Here is a 24961-nt window from a genome sequence, read left to right on the forward strand (position 1 = left end):
GAATCCATACAACTTTGAAGAAGATCGTCAGTACCTACACTGACCACACAGCCCCACAGCATGATGCAACCACCACCAAATGTTACTGTGGGTAGCAAGTGTTTGTCTTGGAATGCTGTGTTCTTCATCCGCCATGCATACCGCCCCTTGTTATGTCCAAATAACTCAATTTTAGCTTCATCAGTCCACAGAACCTTATTCTAAAATGAAGCTGGCGTATCCGAATGTGCTTTAGCATACCTCAAGTGACTTGGTTTGGGGCATGTACGCAGAAAAGGCTTCTTCCGCATCCGTCTGCTATATGATATGATTTAACTGAAATGGCTGATCCCAGTGATTTATAAAGGAGAATCTTGAAAATTAGCAGCGGTGCCCAAACTTTTTCATACTGTATAAATATACATTATTAAAAATACATACAAAGTGCATTTTTCAGTATGCAACCCTAGCTGGAAAACGTTTACACGCCCCTGTTGTAAGACTTAGACAAAGGCAAAGTAATGCAATGCTTTAATTCAAGTGCATTTTCCATCATTATGAAATTATTAATAACCTGTTGTGAGGCACACACATGCAAGTTTACATGAATGATTTTGATGACATATCTTCATGTTGTCGTTGTCGCAGCTAATGGAAACAATGTTTGCCATTTAAAGGTCTCTCGCATTGGAAGAATCTCTTCCAGGACGTGATTTGAAGGTCCTGCCTCTGAGCTCTGACGTCAGCGAGATTGTCTGAGCGAGGTGTGTCCCTCTTCTTCCTCCTTAGAGAAAGACACCATGCAATCGCTGGGTCTCGCTGTCACCATCACCACCACCACCATCACGACCAGCAGCAGCACCGCCCTGTAGAGAAAGAGAGAGAGAGAGAGAGGCTCCCGAACCACCCCCCCTCCCCTGAACGCTCCCCCACCTAACAACAACCTCAGCCCCGTAGCGAGGCTCTCTCACAACGACCCCACCCCGCCCCCAACCCCCCCTCTGAGAGAGGGGACGGAGCGAGACACACACTCGGAGCCACCGAGGAAAAAAGAAGACCGCTTCGGGAACCCCGGCTCCGCGTTGCCCTCAATCCGGGCCTAATGCTGTAGCGGCGGAGCGCAGTAGGAGCGAGAGAGAGAGAGAGAGACATCGCACTGATTGAGACCGAGAGAGTCGGCGAAAGGGCCAGGGCGGACCCGGGGAGACGACGCTTGTTCATTCGCTTGGAATCATGGGATGTACGCTGAGCGCCGAGGAGCGCGCGGCTCTGGACCGGAGCAAGGCCATCGAGAAGAACCTTAAAGAGGACGGGCTGGTGGCCGCCAAGGACGTGAAGCTGCTCCTGCTCGGTGAGTAAGACGCGGCCCCACGCCCTTAGTCGTCTTCCCTCTGCTGCCTTGGGACTGCATGGGGCGTTGGTGCTCTCCGTGGTACTGATTTCACTATGGCGGCCTTCTGTTGCTTACAGGCGGGGGAGAGTCCGGCAAAAGCACCATCGTCAAACAGATGAAGTAAGTGTCTTTATCTTCTCTTGTTCTCTTTTTATTTTTATTTATGATAGAATTATAACAGACCCGAGATTGCAGCCCCCCCCCCGCCCCTACCCACCCACCTCCCTCCCTCTCTCGGTGAGCCGCCATGTTTCCAGAGGCCGAAGCCCGGGAGCAGTGCCGGTGGCTCGACTAGCGACACTGCGGAGGCCTCGGTGGTGTATCCCAGGGTGCTGTTCGCTCAGCCGGGTGCTGAAATGTACTTAACGAAACCTTGTCGGCTTCATGGTTGGAGCGTGTGACGGACGATTTGGGTGTTGTTCGTGTGTGTGGATCTGAGTGAGGTCAGCACAGCTCCATTAGTGAATACCTCTGCTTTTAATCTTAATGGCTTTAAGTGCCCGATATCGGCGGGAGTACTTTGCCTATAAAGCGGATTTACGTAGAAATATGGCTTGAAAACCGCATCAAAGCGTCCCTAGCCTAAGCTAAATCACTCTTTCATGTTTTTAAATCACTGTTGTAGTTCGCGCTAAACCTCTTAGTGAAGTTTTCTAGATGTTTTCATAATAAATCACCGTCTATTGTACATTTTCTCATGGGAATCTTCTCCATATCTACACCGTCCTTGCGAATGCATCGTTCCCTCCCCCATTCCTGCTTCATTTTCTTCCTTCACCTATTTACTTTGAGGACTATCTTTTTTCCGCAACTACCTTGAACGCAACACCATCGACCAAATTGTAATGCCTGTTTTTTTGTGTTTGCTTCAGCCAAACAAGAAAATGTCATTATTTTTAGTACAGATGAGTGTGTAAAAATTAAAATTATACGAGTATGGAGTGAGTTGAGCATATACAGATTAATGTGCAGGATATGAAAGCCTCCAAATGTCTCCTATTTGTAAGTTTTCACTGGCACAAAGTTAGCCTCCTAGGGTATGAATAATTGAATTGAAAAAGGCCAGCCCATTTGGGGGCGATGCACTAACTTTGCTAGTCACTTGCAGCTGCAAATACGTCCGGATTTCTATTTTTATACTTTAGTGTGATTTGCCAGTGAAGTTCTCGTCATGTGTGGATGGCGGAAAGCTTTGATTTCAGTAACCTTTTAGAAGAATAGACGACTACAGTACTCAGGCATAAAAATAGCCTGTTTCACCGGTGGTGGCCTGTAAGTAAGTATTCCAAAATAGATATTTTACATAAATGTCGCTCCGAACACAAACAACACAAGGTTATTTGCAGCCATCACTATTATTAATTCAATCCTCCTCTCTCTTATCCACTTCTCATCCATAATTACACAATGGCGAACACGGCCACTGCACAAAATATTAAAAAGCTCCTCCTCTTTCAGATTTTTTACAATGCTGAGCTACTGTAACAGTGACATAGCACCTTGTGTGTGCATGTAGATTCAACTCCAGGAACAAAGGAAGTATGTATTACAGGAAGTGATGAGTGTCATGAAGTATGTACGAGCTGAAAGCGATGGTGATAACCTTTAAAGAGTCACAATCTGTCTTAAAATGGAGCAGCAGAGTGCTGTGCGGCGTGATGGATAAAGACTTCATTGCTCGTCATAAATTATACATTGCTTAAATATCACATAAGCGTCCAGTTATGGATGGAGGTAATGAGGGTCCACCACATAATACAGTCATGTCTTTTAGTTGGATGCGTGTGTTAGAAGAAAAAGCGTGAATCACTTCCACAATATGTAAGGCTTTATCCCCATGAGGTGAAAAGACGGCCGCTGAGGGCCGCAGGAACATATGGCAGAACGGGACATTTCCTTGTGTTAATGTCTGTGTGCGCCTGCAGGATTATCCATGAAGATGGCTTCTCTGGGGATGACGTGAAGCAGTATAAGCCTGTGGTCTACAGCAACACCATCCAGAGCTTGGCAGCTATCCTCCGAGCCATGGACTCCCTGGGAATCGAGTTTGGAGACAAGGATCGAAAAGTTAGTCGCCTCCATTTTGAAATGTGATAGAATGACGTAGACATTCACACCAGCTTGGATCCCTTGAGGTTGAGCGCTAATTTAGAATTCCGCAGTTCCCACAGTCAATGGTCTGTTCCAGAGTCAAAGTGTTGCCACCATAAAACCTTTAACAGTACAGACATTGATTGAGAAACATTCATAAAAATCCTAAAAGTGTAAAAGTAGGTTACCCACTGCATTTGTGTGTGTGTGTGTGTGAAAAGCTAAAGAAAAAGCAAAGCCTGTGTACTTTCGTGCATCTTTAGATCTTTTATCCTTTTTGCGTATAGCTAATAATGCAGCAGAGTCAAGGGAGCTGCAGGCTGCTTGCTGACTTGTTATGGCAAAACCAAGGGTCAGTTCCACATCCACACACCAAGTTGAAGTGGTTCTTTTAAGGTGGACTGGAAGAGGTGAAACCGTGTTTTTATTTTAATGGCTGGATTTACCAGATGCAGCAAGTGTTGCCAAAGAGAAAGGAAGATGGTTGTTTTTTTCGGTTGACGTTTTTATATTACATTTTCTTTATTTAGAAATAATAAACATATACAACTACAGTGGAGTAATAGGGCCACTATTTTCCTCAAGATTTTCCTCAAGATTTTGAGGATAAAGTCGTACATTTACAAAAAAAAGTCCTATAATAAATTTATGGCAAAAAGTCCTACATTTACGAAAGTAACATTCGACAAAAAAAGTAATACATAAAAAAATTGTCGTAAATTTATGAGGAAAAAAGTAATAAATTTATGAGAATAAAGTCGTAAATGTACGAGAAAAAAGTTGTTCATTTATGAGAAAAAAAAGTCATACATTTTTGAGAATAAAGTTGTAAAATTTACGAGAATAAAGTTGTGAATTTATGAGAAAAAAGCAATACATTTATGATAATAAAGTCGCAAAATGCAGAGAAAAAGTCATGGATTTATGATAATAAAGTTGTAAATTTATGAGAAAAAAGTCGTAGATTTCTGAGAAAAAAAACCTAACCTAATATTACCTTTGCCCAAGGCCAAAGGTCACATAAGTCCCCCTTTTCATAGCTGTCTCAGGCCTGTTACGACGGAGTATAAAAATAATCTGCGATTTTGAGAATAAAGTTGAAAATGTACGACAATAAAGTTGTCTAATCTAATCCACAGTATTAAATCTATGAGATTTAATCTATATATTATATATTTTTTCCAATGTGGCCCTAATACTCCATCGTAAACAACAAATATGGCGTCAATTTCAAGTAAATTTCCAGGATGAAATAGTGCAGGATGTTGCAAAACAGAAAGGAAATGAAAATATACATAACCAACAAAATAAATGTAACCAAAGAAAAAAAATGGAAAATTAGATGATAAATGAGGGGTTTTCTACAAGATTCTGATCATGAATTGAATGAGTTATAGTTCTACAGTTTGTTTTGTCTGAGATTGACAATAAAGAAAGCAACACTGTGAAAATAGACCTCACCATTCCTTTGAACCCACTCATATACAACATACCAGAAGTTGGATTATCTCTTCGGTTTTGGACAGGTGTGATACTACAGTGTGCATGTCTGACGGCACTCATTCCTATGTATGCTCAGACCCTTGAAAAACGAGGCGGAACATTGCGTACCTCTTGTCTATTGTGCAGGCGGATGCCAAGCTGGTGTGCGATGTCGTGAGTCGCATGGAGGACACGGAGCCATACTCTGCAGAGCTCCTCAGCGCCATGAAGCGTGTCTGGGCTGACGCCGGGACACAGGAGTGCTTCAACCGGGCCCGTGAATACCAGCTCAACGACTCGGCCCAATAGTGAGTCAGACATACACGTGTTTATGATGTTTCTGTAGAGTCCAGTCCACCTTATCGGTCCCTGTTGTCATCAGCTACCTGGATAGTTTAGACCGGATTGGGGCAGCAGACTACCAGCCCACAGAGCAGGACATCCTGAGAACTCGAGTGAAGACCACCGGCATTGTGGAAACTCACTTCACCTTCAAAAACCTTCATTTCAGGTAGGATTTGCTCGTGTTATGCAGAATCAGCATCATTAGCATTCTTGCTTCATTTCTGATACCGGACTTTGTCTCTCTTTCTTCAGGCTCTTTGACGTGGGAGGTCAGAGGTCAGAGAGGAAGAAGTGGATCCACTGCTTTGAGGACGTGACTGCCATCATCTTCTGCGTGGCTCTGAGTGGATACGACCAAGTGCTTCACGAGGACGAGACAACTGTAAGTCTGACTGTAATGAAGACATACCGACAATAATTCATTCATTCATTTTCTACCGCTTTTCCTCACAAGGGTTGCGGGGGGTGCTGGAGCTTATCCCAGCTGTCTTAGGGCGTGACGCGGGGTACACCCTGGACTGGTCGCCAGCCAATCACAGGGCACATATAGACAAACAACCATTCACACTCACATTCATACCTATGGACAATTTGGAGTGGCCAATTAACCTAGCATGTTTTTGGAATGTGGGAGGAAACCGGAGTACCCGGAGAAAACCCACGCATGCACGGGGAGAACATGCAAACTCCACACAGAGATGACCGAGGGTGGAATTGAACCCTGGCCCAAAGACAGTTGGGATAGACTCCAGCACCCCCGCGACCCTCGTGAGGAAAAAGCGGCAGGAAAATCAATGAATGAATGAATGCAGCATATAGTGGGTAACTGGGTTGGTTGTCACACTTTTTTTTCTTCAGTGTGAATGTTTTGTCACACTTAAATGTTTAAGATCATCAAATACATTCACATATTAGACAATGATAACACAAATGGCAACACAAAATGCCCTGAAATGTTTTATTATTAAGGGAGATAAGAAATACAAACCTATATGGCCCTGACTGAAAAAGGTATTGCTCCCCTCTGGAAAAAGCTTAAAAAGCCATTTCTAAAGCTTTGGGACTCCAGCAAACCGCAATAAGAGCCATTATCCACAAATGGCGACAACATTGCCAGGAGTGGCCGTCCAACCAAAATGACCCCAAGAACACAGCGATGACTTATCCAAGAGGTCACAAAAGACCCCACAACAACATCCAAAGAACTGCAGGCCTCGCTTGCCCGTGTTAAAGACACTGGGCAAAAATGGCCTGCAGTTGCTAATAGCCTTTTTTACCACATGTTTTTTTTAAAAACACGGGTAGTGTAATGACCAGACTTCCACTACTGATGTTGTGCCAACACATAAACGCTGCGTCCTCATGTCCGGCTTCTGAGCTCCACAGCACCAGCCACCAGTGCCTCTGACAAAGTGTGTCCGAAAATGAGTGCTCCTCCTAGGGCAGGAGAGGGGGAGGCAGCGCTCTCACACCAGGCTTCTCCTGAGCTAAAGCTATGTTACCACTCTTTGAGTTCAAGTCGGGGTCTCCAACCAGTCGCTCCTAACCACCTTTCAAGTAGCTCTCCAAAGGGTTTATTAATTTATCATCAACTCTTATAACAACAAAATTAGAAAGTGGGAAAGTCCTTTGGAGCACTTGTGTGATCAATAACAGCCGTGGGTGGAATAAATTAAAACAGACTGTTTTGGAAATCCAAGAAAATACAGCCGGAATAGGTACATATTCTGGAAAATCTAGAAAGCTTTCTGTGCGGGTTATTGTGTGTTGCTGCTCTATAGGACTCCACAACTCAATACAAAGGGCTGAAAATAAGCATGATAGGTCCTCATTAATAGTAAAAAGTTTCATTTAAAAACTGCATTTTGTGTTCAGTTGTGTTGTCATTGATGAATATTTAAATGTGTTTGATGAGCTGAAACATTTATGTGTGACATTTACAGAATGTGTAAATGTGAAATCAGGAAGGGGGGGGGGGGATAACTTTTTCACACTACTGTAAACTGCCCCATGAAAAATGTCCTATTCCTGCATTCATTTTTATGCGCTTAATCCTTGCTTGGGTCCGAGGGTATGTTAGAGCCTAATAATAAAAATAATATAATAATAATATATAAATAATAATAATAATTAATACCATAAATCAAGGGTGTTAAAAAACATCTTGCAATTGAAAGATTAATCGTAGCATTGTGGCCATACAGAAAATAATAGATATAATATAATATATATAATACAATAATTTTGTTTCATGAAGTTTCATCAAGTAATTAAAAAATGTAATATTTTTATATGCGGCCCTCATTATAAAAGCATGTCATGGTTTTAATTGTAATGTCAAGTCTACACTGATTGGATATTTACATTGAGTTCCATCATCTCTTCTTGCATCAGAACCGCATGCACGAATCCCTCATGCTCTTCGACTCCATCTGCAACAACAAGTTCTTCATCGACACCTCCATCATCCTCTTCCTTAACAAGAAGGATCTCTTTGCGGAGAAGATCAAGAAGTCGCCGCTGACGATCTGTTTTCCAGAATACACAGGTTGGTCTTGTTTTTCCTCCCAAACGGCCCCTTTGAGCACAACCATGTTCATTTGTCCTCTGTCGACCTTGCAGGTGCTAACACTTACGACGATGCTACGGCATACATTCAGGTTCAGTTTGAGAGTAAGAACCGCTCTCCCAACAAGGAGATCTACTGTCACCTGACCTGTGCCACGGACACAGGGAACATCCAGGTAGTGTTTGATGCCGTCACTGACATCATTATCGCAAACAACCTGAGAGGCTGTGGCTTATACTGAGGCCTCAAGCACAGCTGTTGTCATGGAGAGTGTGAGGTGTTAATGATAATTTTCATGATACTTAAAAACACAAAAAATATGTAATTCTACACGTCCAAATGGACCCAAAGAGCTGCCGCCAGACATCACGTTGGATACATGTCATGATCTGTCCCCTCCCTCCTTTTTCATTTCAATACACAACCCGTTTTGTCTTGGATGTTTTTTTATTTTTTATTTTATGATTTGTTGAGGACGGCTGGCACCAGAGTGGTATTCAGTTGGCGCCTTTTTTTGGAAAAAGTGCAGTGCAGAAATTCCTCCATTTGGCTTCTACGCGCAAGCCTTGAGCCTGTGGTGCTTGTGCTGCATGATGACGGTAACGATAATACTGGGGAGGTGCTGTTCTTGTAGGGAAGCAGGAGGCTTATTTGACCGTTGAGAGGGGACAAAGCTCTCCCCTCCTTCACAGACACACACCACTTAAGTAGCCTGCGGCACTTCTGTTCCGCTCCTTTTCTCTTCTTACTTACTAAATGATCATAAAAGAGTATTTATTCAGTGTGGCGTGTGAGGGACAGCCAATCATATTGCACGAAAAAGGAGACAAAAAAGCAGTCATATCTGTGCCAACCATGATTATCATAGATCACTAAGGATATGTTCTATCACACAACTACTTACTGATTGAAGCCTCACGCCCTCCTCCTACCTCCTGAGCTCCCTTGATACACATTTTGAGTCCTAAAAATGAAGAGGGGCGTAAAGCAGCTCTCTGATAACATCTTGTACCCCTCAATGTGAATCTGTTTAGACATAGAACACTGCACAAAGAGAACAATATCATTTGGGGGCAGCCTCTGCCTCTGTCAGGGGGAGACTGCTTTATTGTATTCTAAGCCTCCCCTGACAGCTCAAAACATTATCCCCCCTTCATCTGCCATCTTTACTCTTTCACAGAGAAAACGTACAGCTCTCCATTTTCACCTGTGCACCCTAAAATCCACCTCCCCATTCCTGTATACTCCAACCAGTCACGTCATCCCCCGTATCCTATCCATCCTCACCTTAAAAGCACCGTATTGTATATATATATATTACGATTATACCAGATTTTTTTTACTGTGAATGTTTTTGTGCTGCACCCCCCCCCCATCTTATTCTGTAGTTCTTTGGTTGCTCTCATGTGGAATGTTTGTGCTGAGCCAATCGAATGTTGTGTTTACATTAAAGCTACACTTTTCCTAACTATTCCTGTGTTCATGCCCTCAATCTGATCTGTGCTCGATTCAGGTTAGTTGCCAAAATAGGCGGAGCATTATGAGAATGGATCCCTTTTAAAGCTCCATTGTGTGTCATTGGGAGATTGGGAACTGCTCTTGCGTGGCAGCGCTCTGTGGTGAAACGTTTTTATCCAATCAGGATGAACGTGAAAAATGTGGCGCTAGTGGGTCTCGATTTATTAGGTTAAAAGTGTTTCATCCTCACAGACGAGCAGCCATTCCTTTATTGAATGACTAGGCGGGATCAGCTGTCTGACCTGCTTCTGTCATTTTAATAGCTATGATGTTCATTACCGCTCTGCTCCTCTGTCGTAGGGTGTCCTCCTTTCTCACCATTACAGGTTAGAAGGCTGGAACTACCGCAATTAAAGACCTTTTAATTACACATTCTCATATTTAACAATGCTCGCTCACATGTAGTTCAGGCTCAATATCTCTTGAGGAAGCGGCATGTCACAATCGCAGCCTCTTGATATCCTCGCTTCTGAAGTCAACACGTAGAGCGAGAACCTGACGCACCTCTGCTGGGGTCAAACGCCACGTCAGGGGGCCTGAGTTTGGTCCCCAGTAGTCCAAGATCTCAGTTACCTGCAGGACAAAAAGACAAGTAGACAAGTGGAGAAAGAAGTGATGAAATTGTGTCCTCTTATTTCAGATAGACTTTGTGTATATTATTATGATGCACTGTTTTCACATGAGTGGTTAGCACGCAGGCCTCATAGCTAGGAGACCCGAGTTCAATTAGGTCGTTAGACAGCTGAATGTTAAGTGCCAAGGCTGACGTGCACCCGCCACAAAGTCAGAAGTGGTTGCGGAGGACACACGCGTCACCCGTACACAGCAAAGGTTCCTCCTGCACTAAAAGTACTACATAGTGCCCACGCTTGAAAGAACAACGGGTTTGGACCGGGGCCTTATAGCTGCTGGCAGACTGATGATCACATCTTCAGCCTCAAACTCACCACACCCTGCCGACTGCTGCATCAATATAAAGCTTTCCAAAGTGAAATTTTTTAGGCACATTTTGCAGGTTGCAAAACTTATACCACTGTCACAAGACAGGAAGTCCCACACACGGCAACAGGGCCGAAGCTAATCTGCGTTTTACAGCAAATATCGGCTGATACCATACCGTACTTTTTCCACTGATATCGGCCGATACCAATCACTCAGAGCACCCCTAATTGCTATACAAGATATACATTGACTATTCTAAAAGTATAGCCAAATTTGTAGTATTATCCCATGAGAAGATATATTGTAATAAAGATGAGTAGTTGTGTGTGTGATATTAAATTACCCGTTCCAGGTTGAGGACGGTGGCCATTTGTGTGAGACGAGCAAACTTGTCCCTGATGGTCCAGGTGGTCACGGTGGTGAGATACGCCACAAGGGAACGGAGCTCTTTATCAAACTGCAGCCCACCAAGCTGCAACAAAATCAGTTACTCTTTTTGAAATATTGCCCTTTCTCACCTGTGTTCTATTTGCACTATCAATAAATAAAATATCAAATATGAAAAACCTTGCACAACTATCACCAGAGGCCCTCTGATGGACTTCAGAAATGATTGCTTAAGGTTTTTTCATACTATGCACGTCAGCAATGTGACACTTTGGGGTGCTCGCTGCCACCTTGTGGCTGAGCTCGGCTCCTCACCCTGCTGAATGAGCACTTGAGAACCGTCTTCTCCATCTCGATGGATATGAGGCTGGTCATCAGGCTCGTCAGTGTGTCGTAGATAACAGGAGAGAGGGCTGTCTGGTGACGACACACAGGGGACAGTACATTTAAAAACAAAACACTGTTTTCACTGAAGATGTAGCCTTTGTTATAAACACCTTGAACTCTGCCATCAGCTGCTCCAAGTTGACGATGAGCTGCTGCACCCAGGGGTCGTTTGCTTCATAATCATTAAATTCCTCCTGTAAGCGTCAAAATCAGTTACAGGGATGCTTGAAAAGCACAACTATCAAAATGACATTTGTATATATGACCTCTTCTATGTTATGTGAGATGGACAGGAAGCAACTGATCCAGGGTTTGACTTGGGGTTTGATGGCAGTTGTGTTCAACTCAGTCAGGCCTTCCTGTAAAAGCAAGGTCAATGTGGGAAAATCTATTTAGCTGACAACTCCTCCCACACGCCAAAAACATGCATCTTACAGTAGGTTCATTGAAACTGCATGAAAAAGTGTTTGCACCCTTTCCTGATTTCTTATTTCATTGCACTTTTGTCACACTTAAATGTTTCCGATCATCAATGACAACACAACTGAACACAAAATGCAGTTTTAAGGGATAAAAACAATCCAAACCTACTGTACATGGCCCTGTGAAAAACCCTAAACCCAATAACTGGTTGGGCCACCCTTAGCAGCAATAACTGCAATCAACTTTTTGCGATAACTTGCAATGAGTCTTTTACAGCGCTGTGAAGGAATTTTAGCCCAGTCGTCTTTGCAGAATTGTTGTAATTCAGCCACATTGGAGGTTTTTGAGCATTAACTGTCTTTTTAAGGTCATGCCACAATAGGATTCACGTCAGGACTTTGACTAGGCCTTAATGTCTTTTTTGTTCAGCAGTGGTCTTCGTCTTGTAACTCTGCCATGCAGGCTGTTTTTGTCAGTCAAACACTGACCTTAACTGAGGCAAGTGAGGCCTGTTGTTGTGGGGTCTTTTGTGACCTCTTGGATGCGTAATCGCTGCACTCTTGGGATAATTTTCTCCTGGGAAGGTTCACCACTGTTCCATGTTTTCACCACTTGTGCATAATGGCTCTCACTGTGGTTCGCTGGAGTCCCAAAGCTTTACAGCTTTATAAGCTTTTTCCAGACTGATACTTTTCCCGCATATGGCCATGTAAGTTTGAATTTTTTCTTCATTAATAATAACAATTTTCATTTTAAAACTACATTTTGTGTTCAGTTATGTTGTCATTGATGATTTGAAACATTTAAGCAAGGCAAAAATGAAATCAGAAAGGAGGCAAACACTTTTTCACATTACTGTAAATACAGCAATGCTAATCCTTAAAAACACATAACCCCCCAGTGCTACTATTGCCATCTGTCGCTAGTACTTTTACACCAAGCACCCCGCTATGATGCTCTAATGAGTGTTTTCTAGGCCTCCAACCTGCAAAAGGTCCTTGAACTTTGTGGATGTGTTGACAAGGTCGGACAAACAGCTTTCAATCTTGGCGTGTTCACCGGAACCAGTCCCCTGACTGAACAGCTTGGAGCAGTCGTTCTGCACGCGACATGCAAAAATGTTTAGATCAAGCAGAGATGAAAAGGAGTAAAACTGAGGTACATTATATGTATCTTACTTCAAGGTTCCTCTTCAAAGTGGAGATGTTCTCACTGCACACCTCGGCATTGTTGAGAGTCACCTGAAGTCGACATAAAGGTGACAGTTAGAAAGCTCCAGTGGTCCTGCTCAATTTAGTGAATTATTCATCACCACTATGTATTGCTTCATGACATGAGTAAACAATAAAACAAACAAAAGTAATACAAAAGTGCACATCCATGCATGCATTTGAATGTAGTGGTTGTAACAATTACAGCCGGTTGGCTATGTACGTTCATTCATTCATTCATTTTCTACCGCTTATCCTCACGAGGGTCGCGGGGGTGCTGGAGCCTATCCCAGCCGTCTTTGGGCAAGAGGCGGGCTACCAGCCAATCACAGGGCACATATAGACAAACAACATTCCCACTCACATTCATACCTATGGACAATTTGGCGTCGCCAATTAACCTAGCATGTTTTTGGAATGTGGGAGGAAACTGGAGTCCCCGGAGCAAACCCACACATGCACGGGGAGAACATGCTAACGCCACACAGAGATGGCAGAGGGTGGGATTGAACTCGGCTCTCCTAGCTGTGAGGTCTGCGAGGTCCACTCGACCGCCATGCAGCCCTGTACGTTCATTAAACCCCTAATTCTATTGAAAATCCGTAGTGTGGTCTGTACACAGAAGATACCCATATAATCTGACACATTTGGAGTATAATATTGCAAAGGGAATCTCTGTCATCCTAATAAACTCACAAAAATACTATTTTTTTAACATAAAAAACATTATACACTCTCTTTTTTATAAGTGTATATGTTGTTCATCTCACCAAAAAGGCAGCCTTGGCATTTTCAGTGCTCTCTATGTTGAACTCAGTGTTGAACTTTCCTTGCTGCAAGCTGCTCTGCATCAAGCTGACGGCACTACTGACACCACGCTGGATGTCCTGCAGCGTGGTAGCAGGGAAGCCCTGCCGCAGCTTGTTGTACAGCACTTCCCTGACAGGTAAGATGATGGACAGAGGGACATATAAGCGTAAGATGCCAACAGAAGAAAAATGATGAGCAGTTATGTATGAAAGTTCTTCAAATATGGGAACCTAAAGTCGGACTCCAGCACTGAGTTGGCATGGTTGATCATTGCACATAGGCAGTCGATGCTGGAGCTGGACAGAGCGCGACTGATGCACTTCTTTACAATGTAGAAACAATCATCCACCATACTGGAAGTCAGCTGACCCTTCTCATAGGTATCCATTGTAACAGCCTGGAAAATGTAATTATACACGTGACATATGATGCAACAGAATACAATGGAATCATTCTGCTTCATCTATCATGAAGGCGCCTCCCCTACGCCCCGAAAAACATTATTTACTCCCCAAATGTAGCATCTAAAATCAATTCATTTTTCCCTCAAACATAACTGAAGTTAGCTTAGCAGGTTTGGAAAATGTTTTTTCTTATTTTTCCTCAAGCTGCTGCACCTCCTCATAGGTCTTATGGCACCTTTTTAAAACACCTGATCTATGGTATGACAATCACCAGACTAATCCAACGAAACGTAAAACAGAGTACAAAACCTTGTTGACAGACTCCCGCATGTAGTATTCCTCCATTGGTATGTAGTAGCCAATCAACTCCTGCATGGTCCTGCTCAGCACGCAATGCTTTAGCAGCTTCTCCACATTCTGATGATGTTCTGGGTGGAAAAAGCAACAACAGCATACATTTTAAATGAAATGATGAAAATATACATGACAACTCTATAACACATTCTCCCTTACCCGGTGTAATGCTCTGAGCATCGCCAACTTCAAAGTCAGCCAACATACGCCGACGCAAAAAACGCAGGTAGAGCTCCGCCCGGGCATTCATTAAAGTGACTTCTGCCAATACAGGGTCAAGCTCTCTGTTCATGTAAAAAAAAGTGTAATGAGAGACCAGCGTACTTGACAATGATAAAGTTATTGAGCGTAAACAATGTTAAATACAAATACCTGGGCTCAATCCCCTCCCCAGGTACGCTCTTCATCATGCTGCTCTGGACAACCTGAAACTACAGAAGGGAATTATGCGTGTGTCACAATATAAATCTTTTCCTCTGATGCACACCTTGTTGAGGTATCCTCGCTGCTGAATGAACTTGTCCACGATCTTCTGTGCCTGCTGGTCACATTCCTGCTGTAGATGAGTAATGAGAGTGTACAGGTGGCCTGGACCGTAATAGGTCTCTACGATGGGTTGATGGGTCTCAACAACACGAGCGATGCCTGCAATGATCAGGTATAAGTTATGTACATTAACTCATTCAACCCCAGCAATTTTTCTAAAGTCGTCCCTCTCGGTACTGGCCTTTTTTTCTTTTTTTTTTACTGACTTTTGAAGGGACACAGAATATTGTGTTTTAGGGCTATATAGACATGGTATATACCAAAAGAAAGGTTAGTGTAAATAAGTTAAAACATAACATACAGCATTGTGCATTACAAGGTAAATTGTTTTAGTACAGCCTTCAGAATCCTGAGTCCTATTAGCAATGTGGCTGTTTCTTTTACCAGAGTTTTCTCCCAGAAAAAAAACCCATAATGTTGACAAAACTTTCTGCACCCAAAAGGCAGAGGAAGCTAATCATCGCAGAAGAAGTTTCACTTCTGGACATGCTGTAGGAAAGTAGAAGTTGCGTCTGTAGGGCGCCATTATTAATTAATGCAGGAATTAATGCAGTTATTTTGCATATTAAACCTCAGTTTTTGAACACTGACAGCAAAATACCAGTCCTCCTAGGATCTTGCAGGCCTTTATTGACATACCAGAAAGCTTTTTTGAGCCACTACAAATTATACCTGTGTAAGAAGAAACCTAAAAATGATGTATCAGAATTTACATAAGGAAAAAAAGTTACATTTAAAAGTAATTTATGGTATTTTAAATATCGTATCTCACCTTCAAGTAAAAGTGTCAGGGTATCAGCAAATATGAGTGGAGCTCTTTTGTCACCCAGGTCTCCTCCAGTTGCTAACAGCAGGTTCTCTTCAGCTTTGGAGGCGAGCTGTGTGTTACAGTGGATGTGACTCAACTGTAGTACATATTTATACCCTGTGACCACACATTTACTGACCTGACTGCAGAGATATTGTCCAAAGCGGGCAAGGCCCTGCTGATGGAGGCCCAACAGAGGAAAGATCTTGAAAAACCTTTCCACCTGCGCCAGGTCCACTGCAGACACAGCTTCATCCAACTTCTTAGCGACAATGACCTTTAGTTTCTGCTCAGCCTCCTGCAGCAGTAACAGACTGGCATCCACAGTACTGCCTGTGTAAACAATCTGAAAGTTACTATTTCAGACAAAAAATAAGAACATAATAATGCTTTTAAATGAGACATGCTGGTAATGCTATTTTTCCTTATACCTAGTACTTTATTCTACAGTGAAATAGCATTAAAAATGTAATTAATTCACAATATATGGTGAATTAATTACAGTACATTACATTAAGTACAGTAAAAGAATCAAGGATGTGAAAGTTAACTGCTAGTTATTAAACATGATCAAAAACAGAGTGAGACCTACTTTCTTCTCCCTGTCTGCTCAGTTCAATGACTGACTGGTCAAGAGAAAGGTATCGGTGGATATGAGCAGCTGCCTGTTCATAATCTTCATTATGCAGAGCTGTCTGCACGCCGTCCGTACAGAACTTTAAATCAAGGATGTCATCAGCACGCTGGATGACTTTATATAGCCGTGTCTGAAAAAAAAAAAAGATAATATAGACGCTACAGGATATATGAGTATAATTTGTAAATTAGGAAGTGTCTTTTAATGCATGTACCTTTGCTAGATCCAACTGTCTGACTTTGCGGCTGACATTCTCTGCAAGGCTGCAGGTAAATGTAATCATGCCTGACAGCTGGCTGGCATCTCCTCCGATCAATTGTAGGTTGGGCCTAAAAAATACAGATGCAACTAGTAAAACAGTGCATGGTTCGCTGTTCAAGTCACAAACAAGTCACAGTATGGTCTTTCAGTTCATAGTCAGTGATTCTAAAACCGTACCCCATTCTTTGGAGGGACAACATTTTTGTGTGAATAGTTCCCTCCTGGCTCACCAGCTGGTCCAGCTCAGCCTCCACTGTTTTCTACATGAAAATGAATCAACACACCAAATGAGCAGCATGAACTCATACTGGGATAACAAATATATGTACTGTTACATATTTTATATTTATATTTAGTTATATATACACATGTTATGTGTTTAGTTATATATACATAGTTATATTTTGATGATCTCATTTAACTATGAGAAGGGCAACATTTTAGCAAGGTTGCAACTGCAGTGTAACCTATTTTAGGACATATTTTACACAGATGTGGTCACTGTACAGATTCCCGGTGAATGTTTTGAGCAAAATGTGTTCTCATGCACTTGCAAAACACTGACTTGCTTCCACCTCTGGCAACGTCTATCTGCCGAATGGTAACATTAAATGACATTCAGTGGACCTCTTACTGTATTACTAACTAGCGAGATAGACAATAGACAACCATATTAACTGCATTTGCTCTGCTAGATACAAAAGCTTCACAGGAAAATTTACACATTCAACAATCAGTAGTGTTTTGGTTTGAAAACAGAAACACTGCCTTTATCCTGCATTATTTCGGAAATACTAAAGCGTAATACGGTATTACTAATGTATGTATGCATACCATGGTCACATGTCCAATTCTATGTTCTTTGAAAGGTAAATTCAAGCTCACATCCGGAAGTAAAGGTAGTGTAGCTGACCACAGTGTACACGTCACACTCCTGAATTAATGTAATTTTATGTCGTTTTGTACAAACCTCCTCAACACAAAGCTGCTGATAAACTCTCTCCAGGTCTTCCAGCTCCGTGAGCGTCGAGATAGTGTCCATGCTCACAGAGGATAGATGACTAGAGTCGCATCTTTTCATCGCGACCGACCCGCTGTTAGCCATCTTCCCGCTGGTTGACACAAATAATATTCCCTGGTTGTAGTCTGTTAGGCACTACTCTTTTACAATTTGATTTGTTCGAACTTAAAATATCTGGTGCATTTGCTGATGCTTGGCTGTCGAGGAAATTAGAACTATATTTAATGTAATATTTTGTGACACTTTCAGCGGGGTATTGGTGCAAAATCACTGCCTGTGAATCTAGTTTCGGGAAAGTACCGCTGACTGTTCAAATGCAAATACGCATGCGCTGTGATTGTGTACTTTTTCTATGACACGCCGTCTCGCGATCACAACTCCCCACAAGAAAGAAAACACGTTAAAACCATTTCTGAATTGCCTGTAAGAAAGTCTCATTACGAATTTTCTATTAGAAAAGACAATTGTGGTATAATTGCTCACCTGAAGACAATTTGCTTATTTCACTGACTTGTGCTTCTTCTAACTTCTATTGCGACATATTGGTCATTTATGTTGCTGTTGATATACAGTGGGCCTGAGGAGGAATGTGCACGATATATGCCCAATTTTTCTTTTTGCTTGTACTAATTATAGGTCGCATTAGGAAGCAAAAGCAAAGATCAAAAACGGATCTGCATAGTAGATTTTATTAAAATGAAAAAAAAAAAAAACAGGTATTCGCAAAGGTGCAAAAAGTAGTCAATTTTTTAAAAAATCTCACAATTTGTGAGAGACAGAGACTGGATGTTCCCTGGAATGCAAGAGCAGTTGCTCCTTCTGCTGGAGCTCATCCCATTTCCTCCGCAGCGCTACCTTTTCTGTCTTGAGTTCTTCCCTCTGTCTGCTTATTTTTTTGGCTTCCTCCTGCTGTGCTCTCCTGAGAAACTCAATTTGCTCTCTCTCGACAGCAACTTCTCTGGCGTTGACAGCCCGCAGCTTCTCAACAAGCTCCCTCTGATGCTCCAGCGCCTGCGCCTCTTCCTTCTGTGCCCTCCTCAAAGCTTCTATCAACTCTAGTTCCCTCCTAAAAACACGCTTCTCTCCTGCAGTTGCCTGTGAAATCTGGAGCACATCTAAAAAAGACAAGGTCCATAAATAGCATTAGTAACAGAAAGAATACAGTATAGTGACCATAAAAGTTTACCTGGTACTGCTATGTCCTTTGTGACCTTTGCTGGACAAGTCTTTCTATGATTCTTTTTCTTTGTGTGTGAGGATGTGTCAGACGGTGACTGCTTCAGCACCTCGCCGGTTCGCAAATTCACATGCGGGTGCATTTTTGACATGTGTCTGTGCAGGTTGCTGGTGCTGCCCTCAGAAGAGCACTTTATCTTCCTATTGCAAATGTAGCATCGACAACCATCTAAACTTTCCAAGCGTTCAAAGTGTCTCCAAATCATACTCCGACGTTGTGATTTCGTCTTTGCAGGGAGTGTATTTTTGACCATGTCTTCTTTTCTTTCTTCCATGGGTGCTCCATGTACAGCTACAAGGATGCCGTTTAGTGCAGAATCAATGTCAGTGTCGTTCACAGTGATGACGGTGTTAGAATCGGCCTCCTCCAGCTCCACCTCCACTATAGAAGAAGAATTAAAGACAGTTAGGTATGCAGTTAACAGCCAATCCCATTCCTGCAAAAGTACGATAACATAAATGGCAACAGCAACAACCATTGAGGGGTGGGTTGCATTGTGGAGGGTTTATGCAAACTTTCAGACATGTATTGCATGGCAGTGCTTCTACTTAGGTCTTTATTAGCCGCTTGTATTTAATTAAAGAATAAATGCATGACGAAAGAAACACTTTCACATTTAATGCATACCCCACTTGTGACAAAGTACCATATTTTCCGCACTAAAAAGCTTTTAATTTTCTCAAAAATCGATGATGCACCTTATGTGTGCACTGAGTTCCAAAATCTTTGGTAAGGGCTATGCTTGATTCACTGTCGGACCATTTCGTACTATACAAATACATACAGTATGTACGCTGGCAGCGATAAATCAATCAGAGAACAATGTGTAATACATACAGTACGTATGCTGGCAGCGACAAACCAATCAGAGATACTGACATCATATGTACAGTACGTACGCTTAACGTCTGCCCTGCCTCTGGCAGATATACTACCAGTATCCTGCAAAAAAAACAAAAAACATTGCGCCCATCTCTCTGCGACTGTGAAACAACAAGTGAAGCAAATTAATTCAGAGCTTGTCATCATTCCAAGAAAATTAACAAGCACTTTAAAAGGGAACTTTTTTTTCGCCCATCATTGAGTTTTGCCGCTTTTCATGTTACATTGCTCTATTTGATCATTTTAGCTGTTTTTGTGTATATTTTATTTCTACAATGTGCCAGGGGCCCATAAAAAACAAGCATTGTCCCCAAACACACAAATAGTCTCCAGGCCGCACTTTGGACACCCCTTGTTTACATATTTCACTGGGTTGTGGTAATGCACAGTCCCGGGCTTGTGGAGGTGCCCTGCATGCTTACACTTCCACTCCAGCTGCGAATGTTGACTTGGCTGGCCACTGTATTTAATTAGTGATTAATTGCATGTCACAAGAAATACTTGCTGTTCCTCATTTTCAATGTGTACTGCATGTACTGGGGGCTTGACACACAAAACAAATCCATACCACCAAAAAAGATACCATTTAAAAAATCTGAATACGAATACGATATTATAAAATAAATGAACTACGAGTGGTTATCTTTTATCCTTTCATACTTAAGTATAGTAAGTAATGCATATTACAGACAAATGGCGACCAGCTTGAGATAAGAGGGCAAGATGTGTTCAAGTACCTTGTGCAGCGTCAGTTTCCATGGGCTTCTGTCCAGTCGAAGCTTCCTGACCCTCGGTCCTACCAAGTTCCATGGCAGTTTTGCACGCATACGTCTCAGCACCGGTGTCGTACTGCCATGTTCGTGTTTACGCAATACATTTTTACACACCAGGCAGACCACAGATTCCGTATCGACCTCTTCAAAATGATTCCAAACGACACTTCTCTTACGAGTCATGCTTCGAACCGAACAGGATGAATCATCGTGTTATTCGAACGCTTTGTGTACATTATGCTATGATCTAAGCCTATATGATGACTGTTTTGTGTATTCTTTAGTTTCGACTGTACTAATTTCGTCAACAAATGGCGGGTCCCGCGTTGAGTACCAGACTGGAGTACATCGGTCTTGTGTTCAAGAGGTGCATGCTCTTAAAGAGACAGTAACGTACACCTCTGTCCTAACAGGAAGCAACACAGCCATGACATGAATCAGAATGTTTTCACGTGACTTTTAACTAATCATTAGATATGTATCAGAATTGCCTTAAGAAATCTTTTCTACATACACTCACATGTTTTTAAAACCATAATTTGGTTCTCACATTAATGTGTCCCATTTTCCAGAATGATGCTGACGTCCTCCCCATTATGCATTCCAACTGCATTCTGATTGAGTTTGTATTGTCTTATGTTGTTTTGCACTAATAACTGTAACATAATATAACAGAGTGCCTTCCTCTTCCAGCCAGTACACTGCAAATTTAATTTAAAGGGGACCTAGTGCTAATTTTTTCGGCCCTTTGTAAGTGAGTTGTGAAGTCCTATAGAGCATCTACACACGCTAACGCGCACAGAAAGCTTTCTAGATCTTCCAGAATCTGCATCTTTTCCAGCTGTATGTCTTTGGATTTTGTGCTTTCCGCGAAAATGGTCTGTTTTAATTTATTTCACCCACAGCCCGCATCCAGGCACACCCACTCCGCTGTGGTTGGTCACACTCCCGAGTGCTCACGAGGACTTCCAGATAGCTGCAGAACCCAACTTTATAGGAGTTGATAATTAACGCGATTAATCTTTTTAAAATGTCCGCTTTTAACTTACAGCCAATATGTGTTGGATCCCAAATCCAATCCGGAAGTAGAAACTGGACAGTCCAAAGTTTCTGAAGAAAAGAGGTTACTTCAAGACGTTTCTGAATTGTAAGTAGCTTTAGCATTTTAGTGCTTTGTACAACATCGGTAACGTGTAATGTGGCCATTACATTTTTTTTAACATGACTAACAATGTTTAAGAAAATGTGGTGGGAAATGACTTCACGCCGTGGTGGATATTTAAGATGAAAGAAATGCTGTCATTATGAGCAGAAGAAACATTAGTACATGGAAGTATTTACTTTGCAGACCGCTCAGTCATGGCACAAAATCATTCTAAACACTGAACAACCCCCTCCCAACCAAAACAGATTGAATTGGCGAAAAATGTCGGCCAAAGTTGGCTGAATCTCCTCTTACTGAGCGTGAATGGAAGCTAGCAGGGTTAGCTTGTGTGTTTATGTGTGCGCGACTCGGGCTCGATGGGTATATTTTCACCACTTTGTATTTTACGGCTGTATGTAAGGAACATTTTACATTTTGCACGGTGACGACGTGGAGGTTCCGAGTGGAATAGATAGAAGAAGCACATTTATTTTTGGATGCTCGTCTTAGCTGTAAATACACAATCTCCACACACTCACACACGCAAAACATTTTTGCTTTACAATTTCAGATGTGTGTTTCAGAAGTGTATTTCATTATATATGGCTTATGGTTTGTAGCTCTTTATACAAGACTCTGCTGAATTTAAATTTTATAGAGTCAAATGATACATCCTAAAAATATCGTGATATATAAGGTAGATATCACCCAACCCTAATGCAAACCATATGCAAATTGACAATGACATCATGTGACGACTTCGAGGTCAGCCAATAGCTACTTTTCTTACTGATGGGTTGGCAACAGTGAGCCCTCTTTCTATGACTGCTTGTTAAGTAGCCTCTCTGAGACTGTGCGAGATTGTATGTGCGCGCACACTACGGGCATGTGCCTCTGCACGAGCCGTGAGTGAGTGGCAGCCACTAAAGTCACTCCCCCTTTTCTGCCTGAATGACAAATCAAATTCAGTTAAACCTGTAATTGTGAACGAAATATAAATGTTTTGTACTCTGAAACTACTATTGGTAACATATGCAAGCCATTTGGATTTTCTTATATTTTCTGGGTGAAAAAAGTGTCATTTGGCGAGCTAACAAACTAGGCCACTAGAGGGTAGTATAAATCTTTTTGTATTAGTTTTCAACGCATCAGGTATACCGAAGAAGTCGACCTCCTCAAGACGAAACCCGCCATTTGTTGACGAAATAACCAGTACAGTCGAAACTGATGAAAACAGGTAAAAACCGTCATCATATAGATCATAGCATAATCTACACAAAGCCTTCGGCTAACCCGATGATTCATCTTGTTTGGTGAGAAGCATGACTCGTAGAAGTATCGTGTGGGATTATTTTGAAACAGTCAGTACAGAATCGGTGGTGTGTCTGCTGTGTCAAAATGTTTTGTCTAAACACGAACATGCCGGTACGACGGCGATGCTAAGACATCTGCGCGCCAAACACCCCAAAGAGACTACCATGGAACTTGGGAGGACCGAGGGTCAAGAAGCTTCGACTGGACACCAACCGATGGACACTGACGCTGCACAAGGTACTTGAACACACCGTACCCTCTTCATCTGGAGGTGGTCACCATTTGTTCTTTTTAACAATTTAATCGTCACTTATTGTAATTCTGTATGAAAGCATAAAAGATAACGACTATTAACGGGATATATGTACTTTGGTCGGAAGTTACACATGTTCTACACATTTATTTTAAGGTTCTAGTCACCAATAAACAAACCATAAAATATAGCATCGCCCACCACCAGCTAGGATGTGCATAAAAGAACAGATTGCACAAAAATGTCTAGATTTTTCACAATTAAAAAATAAAAAGCTTAGGAATTGTCATGATCTATGATTAGGCTCAATTAAAATAACAGTGATCACTCACCGCTTACATGTCTGTGGCGCATGCACATATACAACAACAATCTCAGAGAAGCAACCAACAATTTAAAGTTATTGACTGCTTATGAGAGTCTATACATTCAGTGATGGCTAACATTAGCAGCTAAACTTTGCCAAATGGCTATCATTAGCTGGCAACAAACATAACTAGTATGTGGGGTGTGGCTTACATGCTCCCAGCAGGAAGAGGCCGTCTTTATAATGCTTGAAGCACATACAAAGGTTAGCGTCCCCTGCATGTCAGACGGTAAACAGCATCTTTTAAGATCTGGGTTAATGAGACTGCTGACCTTTGATGGCTGATTGTGAAAATATTTGGTTCATTAACCCTGGTTATTCAGAAATCGACTAGCACTAATAACCATACAATGTTCTAATCCAAGAAAATATTTGTTTCACCTGTTTTACCTACAGCTTGCTTCTTTGTTGCATTATTTTATCATACTTTTAAACTACATACTTTTAACTACATGTCTTAAATTCTTCTTCTGTAGTGGAGGTGGAACTGGAGGAGGCAGACTGTAACACCGTCATCACTGTGAATACTGACATTGATTCTGCACTAAACGGCATCCTTGTAGCTGTACAGGGAGAGCCCATGGAACAAAGAAAAGACGACAACGTGGTAAAAAATACTACAATCCCTTCAAAGCCAAAACCACGTCGGAGTATTATCTGGAGACACTTTGAACGCTTGGAAAATTCAGACGGTTGTCAGTGTTTGATTTGTAATAAGAAGATAAAGTGCTCTTCTGAGGGCAGCACAGGGAACCTGCACAAACACATGTCCAAGAGACACCCGCATGTGAATTTACAAACAGGTGAGGTGTTGAAGCAGTCATTATCAGACACATCTTCACATACGAAGTCAAAGGATCACCGGAAAACATGTCCAGCAAAGGTCACGAAAAACGTAGCAGGTCCAGGTAAGCCTTTATGGTCACTATATTGTATTATTTCAGTAACCAAAAATACTTATGAACTTTGTCTTCTTCAGATGTACTACAGGTTTCACAGGCAACTGCCGGAGACAAGTGTGATTTTAGGAGGGAGCTGGAGTTGATAGACGCTCTGAGGAGGGCGCAGAGGGAGGAGGCGCAGGCTCTGGAGCATCAGAGGGAGCTTATCGAGAAGCTGCGGGCTGTCAATGCCAGAGAGGTTGCTGTAGAGAGAGAGCAAATTGAGTCTCTCAGGAGAGCACAGCAGGAGGAAGCCAAAAAATTAAGCAGACAGAGAGAAGAGGTCGAGACAGAAAAGGCCACACTTCAGAGGAAATGGGAGGAGCTTGAAAAGGACCAACTGCTCTCCAGAGAACTTTCCACAGAACATCCAGCATCCGTTTCTCACTAAGAGTGACATTTTTAAAAATCGGCTAATTTGGCACCAACAAATGGCTAGGTTTGTTTTTTTCTTTTAATAAAATCTGCTTTGCTGACCAGTC

At 42.2% G+C, this 24961-nt stretch overlaps 4 protein-coding genes across 6 annotated transcripts; 2 read left to right on the top strand and 2 right to left on the bottom strand.

The window, feature by feature from the left end:
- The first annotated feature begins 781 nt into the window (after positions 1-781).
- LOC131139347 (guanine nucleotide-binding protein G(o) subunit alpha-like) lies at positions 782-9330 on the top strand. The gene is made up of 8 exons (XM_058088868.1): positions 782-1330; positions 1450-1492; positions 3298-3439; positions 5093-5253; positions 5328-5456; positions 5543-5672; positions 7685-7838; positions 7913-9330. The coding sequence occupies exons 1-8, from the start codon at positions 1213-1215 to the stop codon at positions 8098-8100; spliced, it is 1065 nt and encodes a 354-aa protein (XP_057944851.1). The 5' UTR covers positions 782-1212; the 3' UTR covers positions 8101-9330.
- cog4 (component of oligomeric golgi complex 4) lies at positions 8041-17792 on the bottom strand. The gene is made up of 19 exons (XM_058088866.1): positions 17518-17792; positions 16725-16807; positions 16501-16615; positions 16242-16416; positions 15789-15982; positions 15614-15719; positions 14783-14940; positions 14668-14726; positions 14455-14579; positions 14251-14369; positions 13768-13934; positions 13498-13666; positions 12695-12757; positions 12502-12615; positions 11360-11452; positions 11204-11287; positions 11022-11123; positions 10663-10791; positions 8041-9950 (listed from the first exon to the last, which is right to left on the bottom strand). The coding sequence occupies exons 1-19, from the start codon at positions 17650-17652 to the stop codon at positions 9816-9818; spliced, it is 2325 nt and encodes a 774-aa protein (XP_057944849.1). The 5' UTR covers positions 17653-17792; the 3' UTR covers positions 8041-9815.
- A 451-nt stretch (positions 17793-18243) lies between these two features.
- Positions 18244-20848, bottom strand: LOC131139349 (uncharacterized). The gene is made up of 3 exons (XM_058088872.1): positions 20425-20848; positions 18755-19186; positions 18244-18683 (listed from the first exon to the last, which is right to left on the bottom strand). Exons 1-3 carry the CDS (start codon positions 20495-20497, stop codon positions 18328-18330), a joined length of 861 nt encoding a protein of 286 aa, XP_057944855.1. The 5' UTR covers positions 20498-20848; the 3' UTR covers positions 18244-18327.
- A 1734-nt stretch (positions 20849-22582) lies between these two features.
- LOC131139348 (uncharacterized) lies at positions 22583-24961 on the top strand. 3 transcript variants are annotated; one of them, XM_058088871.1, is made up of 4 exons: positions 22583-22917; positions 23049-23155; positions 24015-24446; positions 24518-24961. In XM_058088871.1, exons 2-4 carry the CDS (start codon positions 23083-23085, stop codon positions 24868-24870), a joined length of 858 nt encoding a protein of 285 aa, XP_057944854.1. In that variant the 5' UTR covers positions 22583-22917; positions 23049-23082; the 3' UTR covers positions 24871-24961. The 3 variants fall into 3 exon arrangements, with proteins under 3 accessions (XP_057944854.1, XP_057944853.1, XP_057944852.1); XM_058088870.1 differs by having other exon boundaries at positions 22584-22841; XM_058088869.1 differs by having other exon boundaries at positions 22585-23155.

The sequence above is a fragment of the Doryrhamphus excisus genome, chromosome 12 (genome assembly GCF_030265055.1).
Source record: "Doryrhamphus excisus isolate RoL2022-K1 chromosome 12, RoL_Dexc_1.0, whole genome shotgun sequence".
Classification (NCBI taxonomy): Eukaryota; Metazoa; Chordata; class Actinopteri; order Syngnathiformes; family Syngnathidae; genus Doryrhamphus; species Doryrhamphus excisus.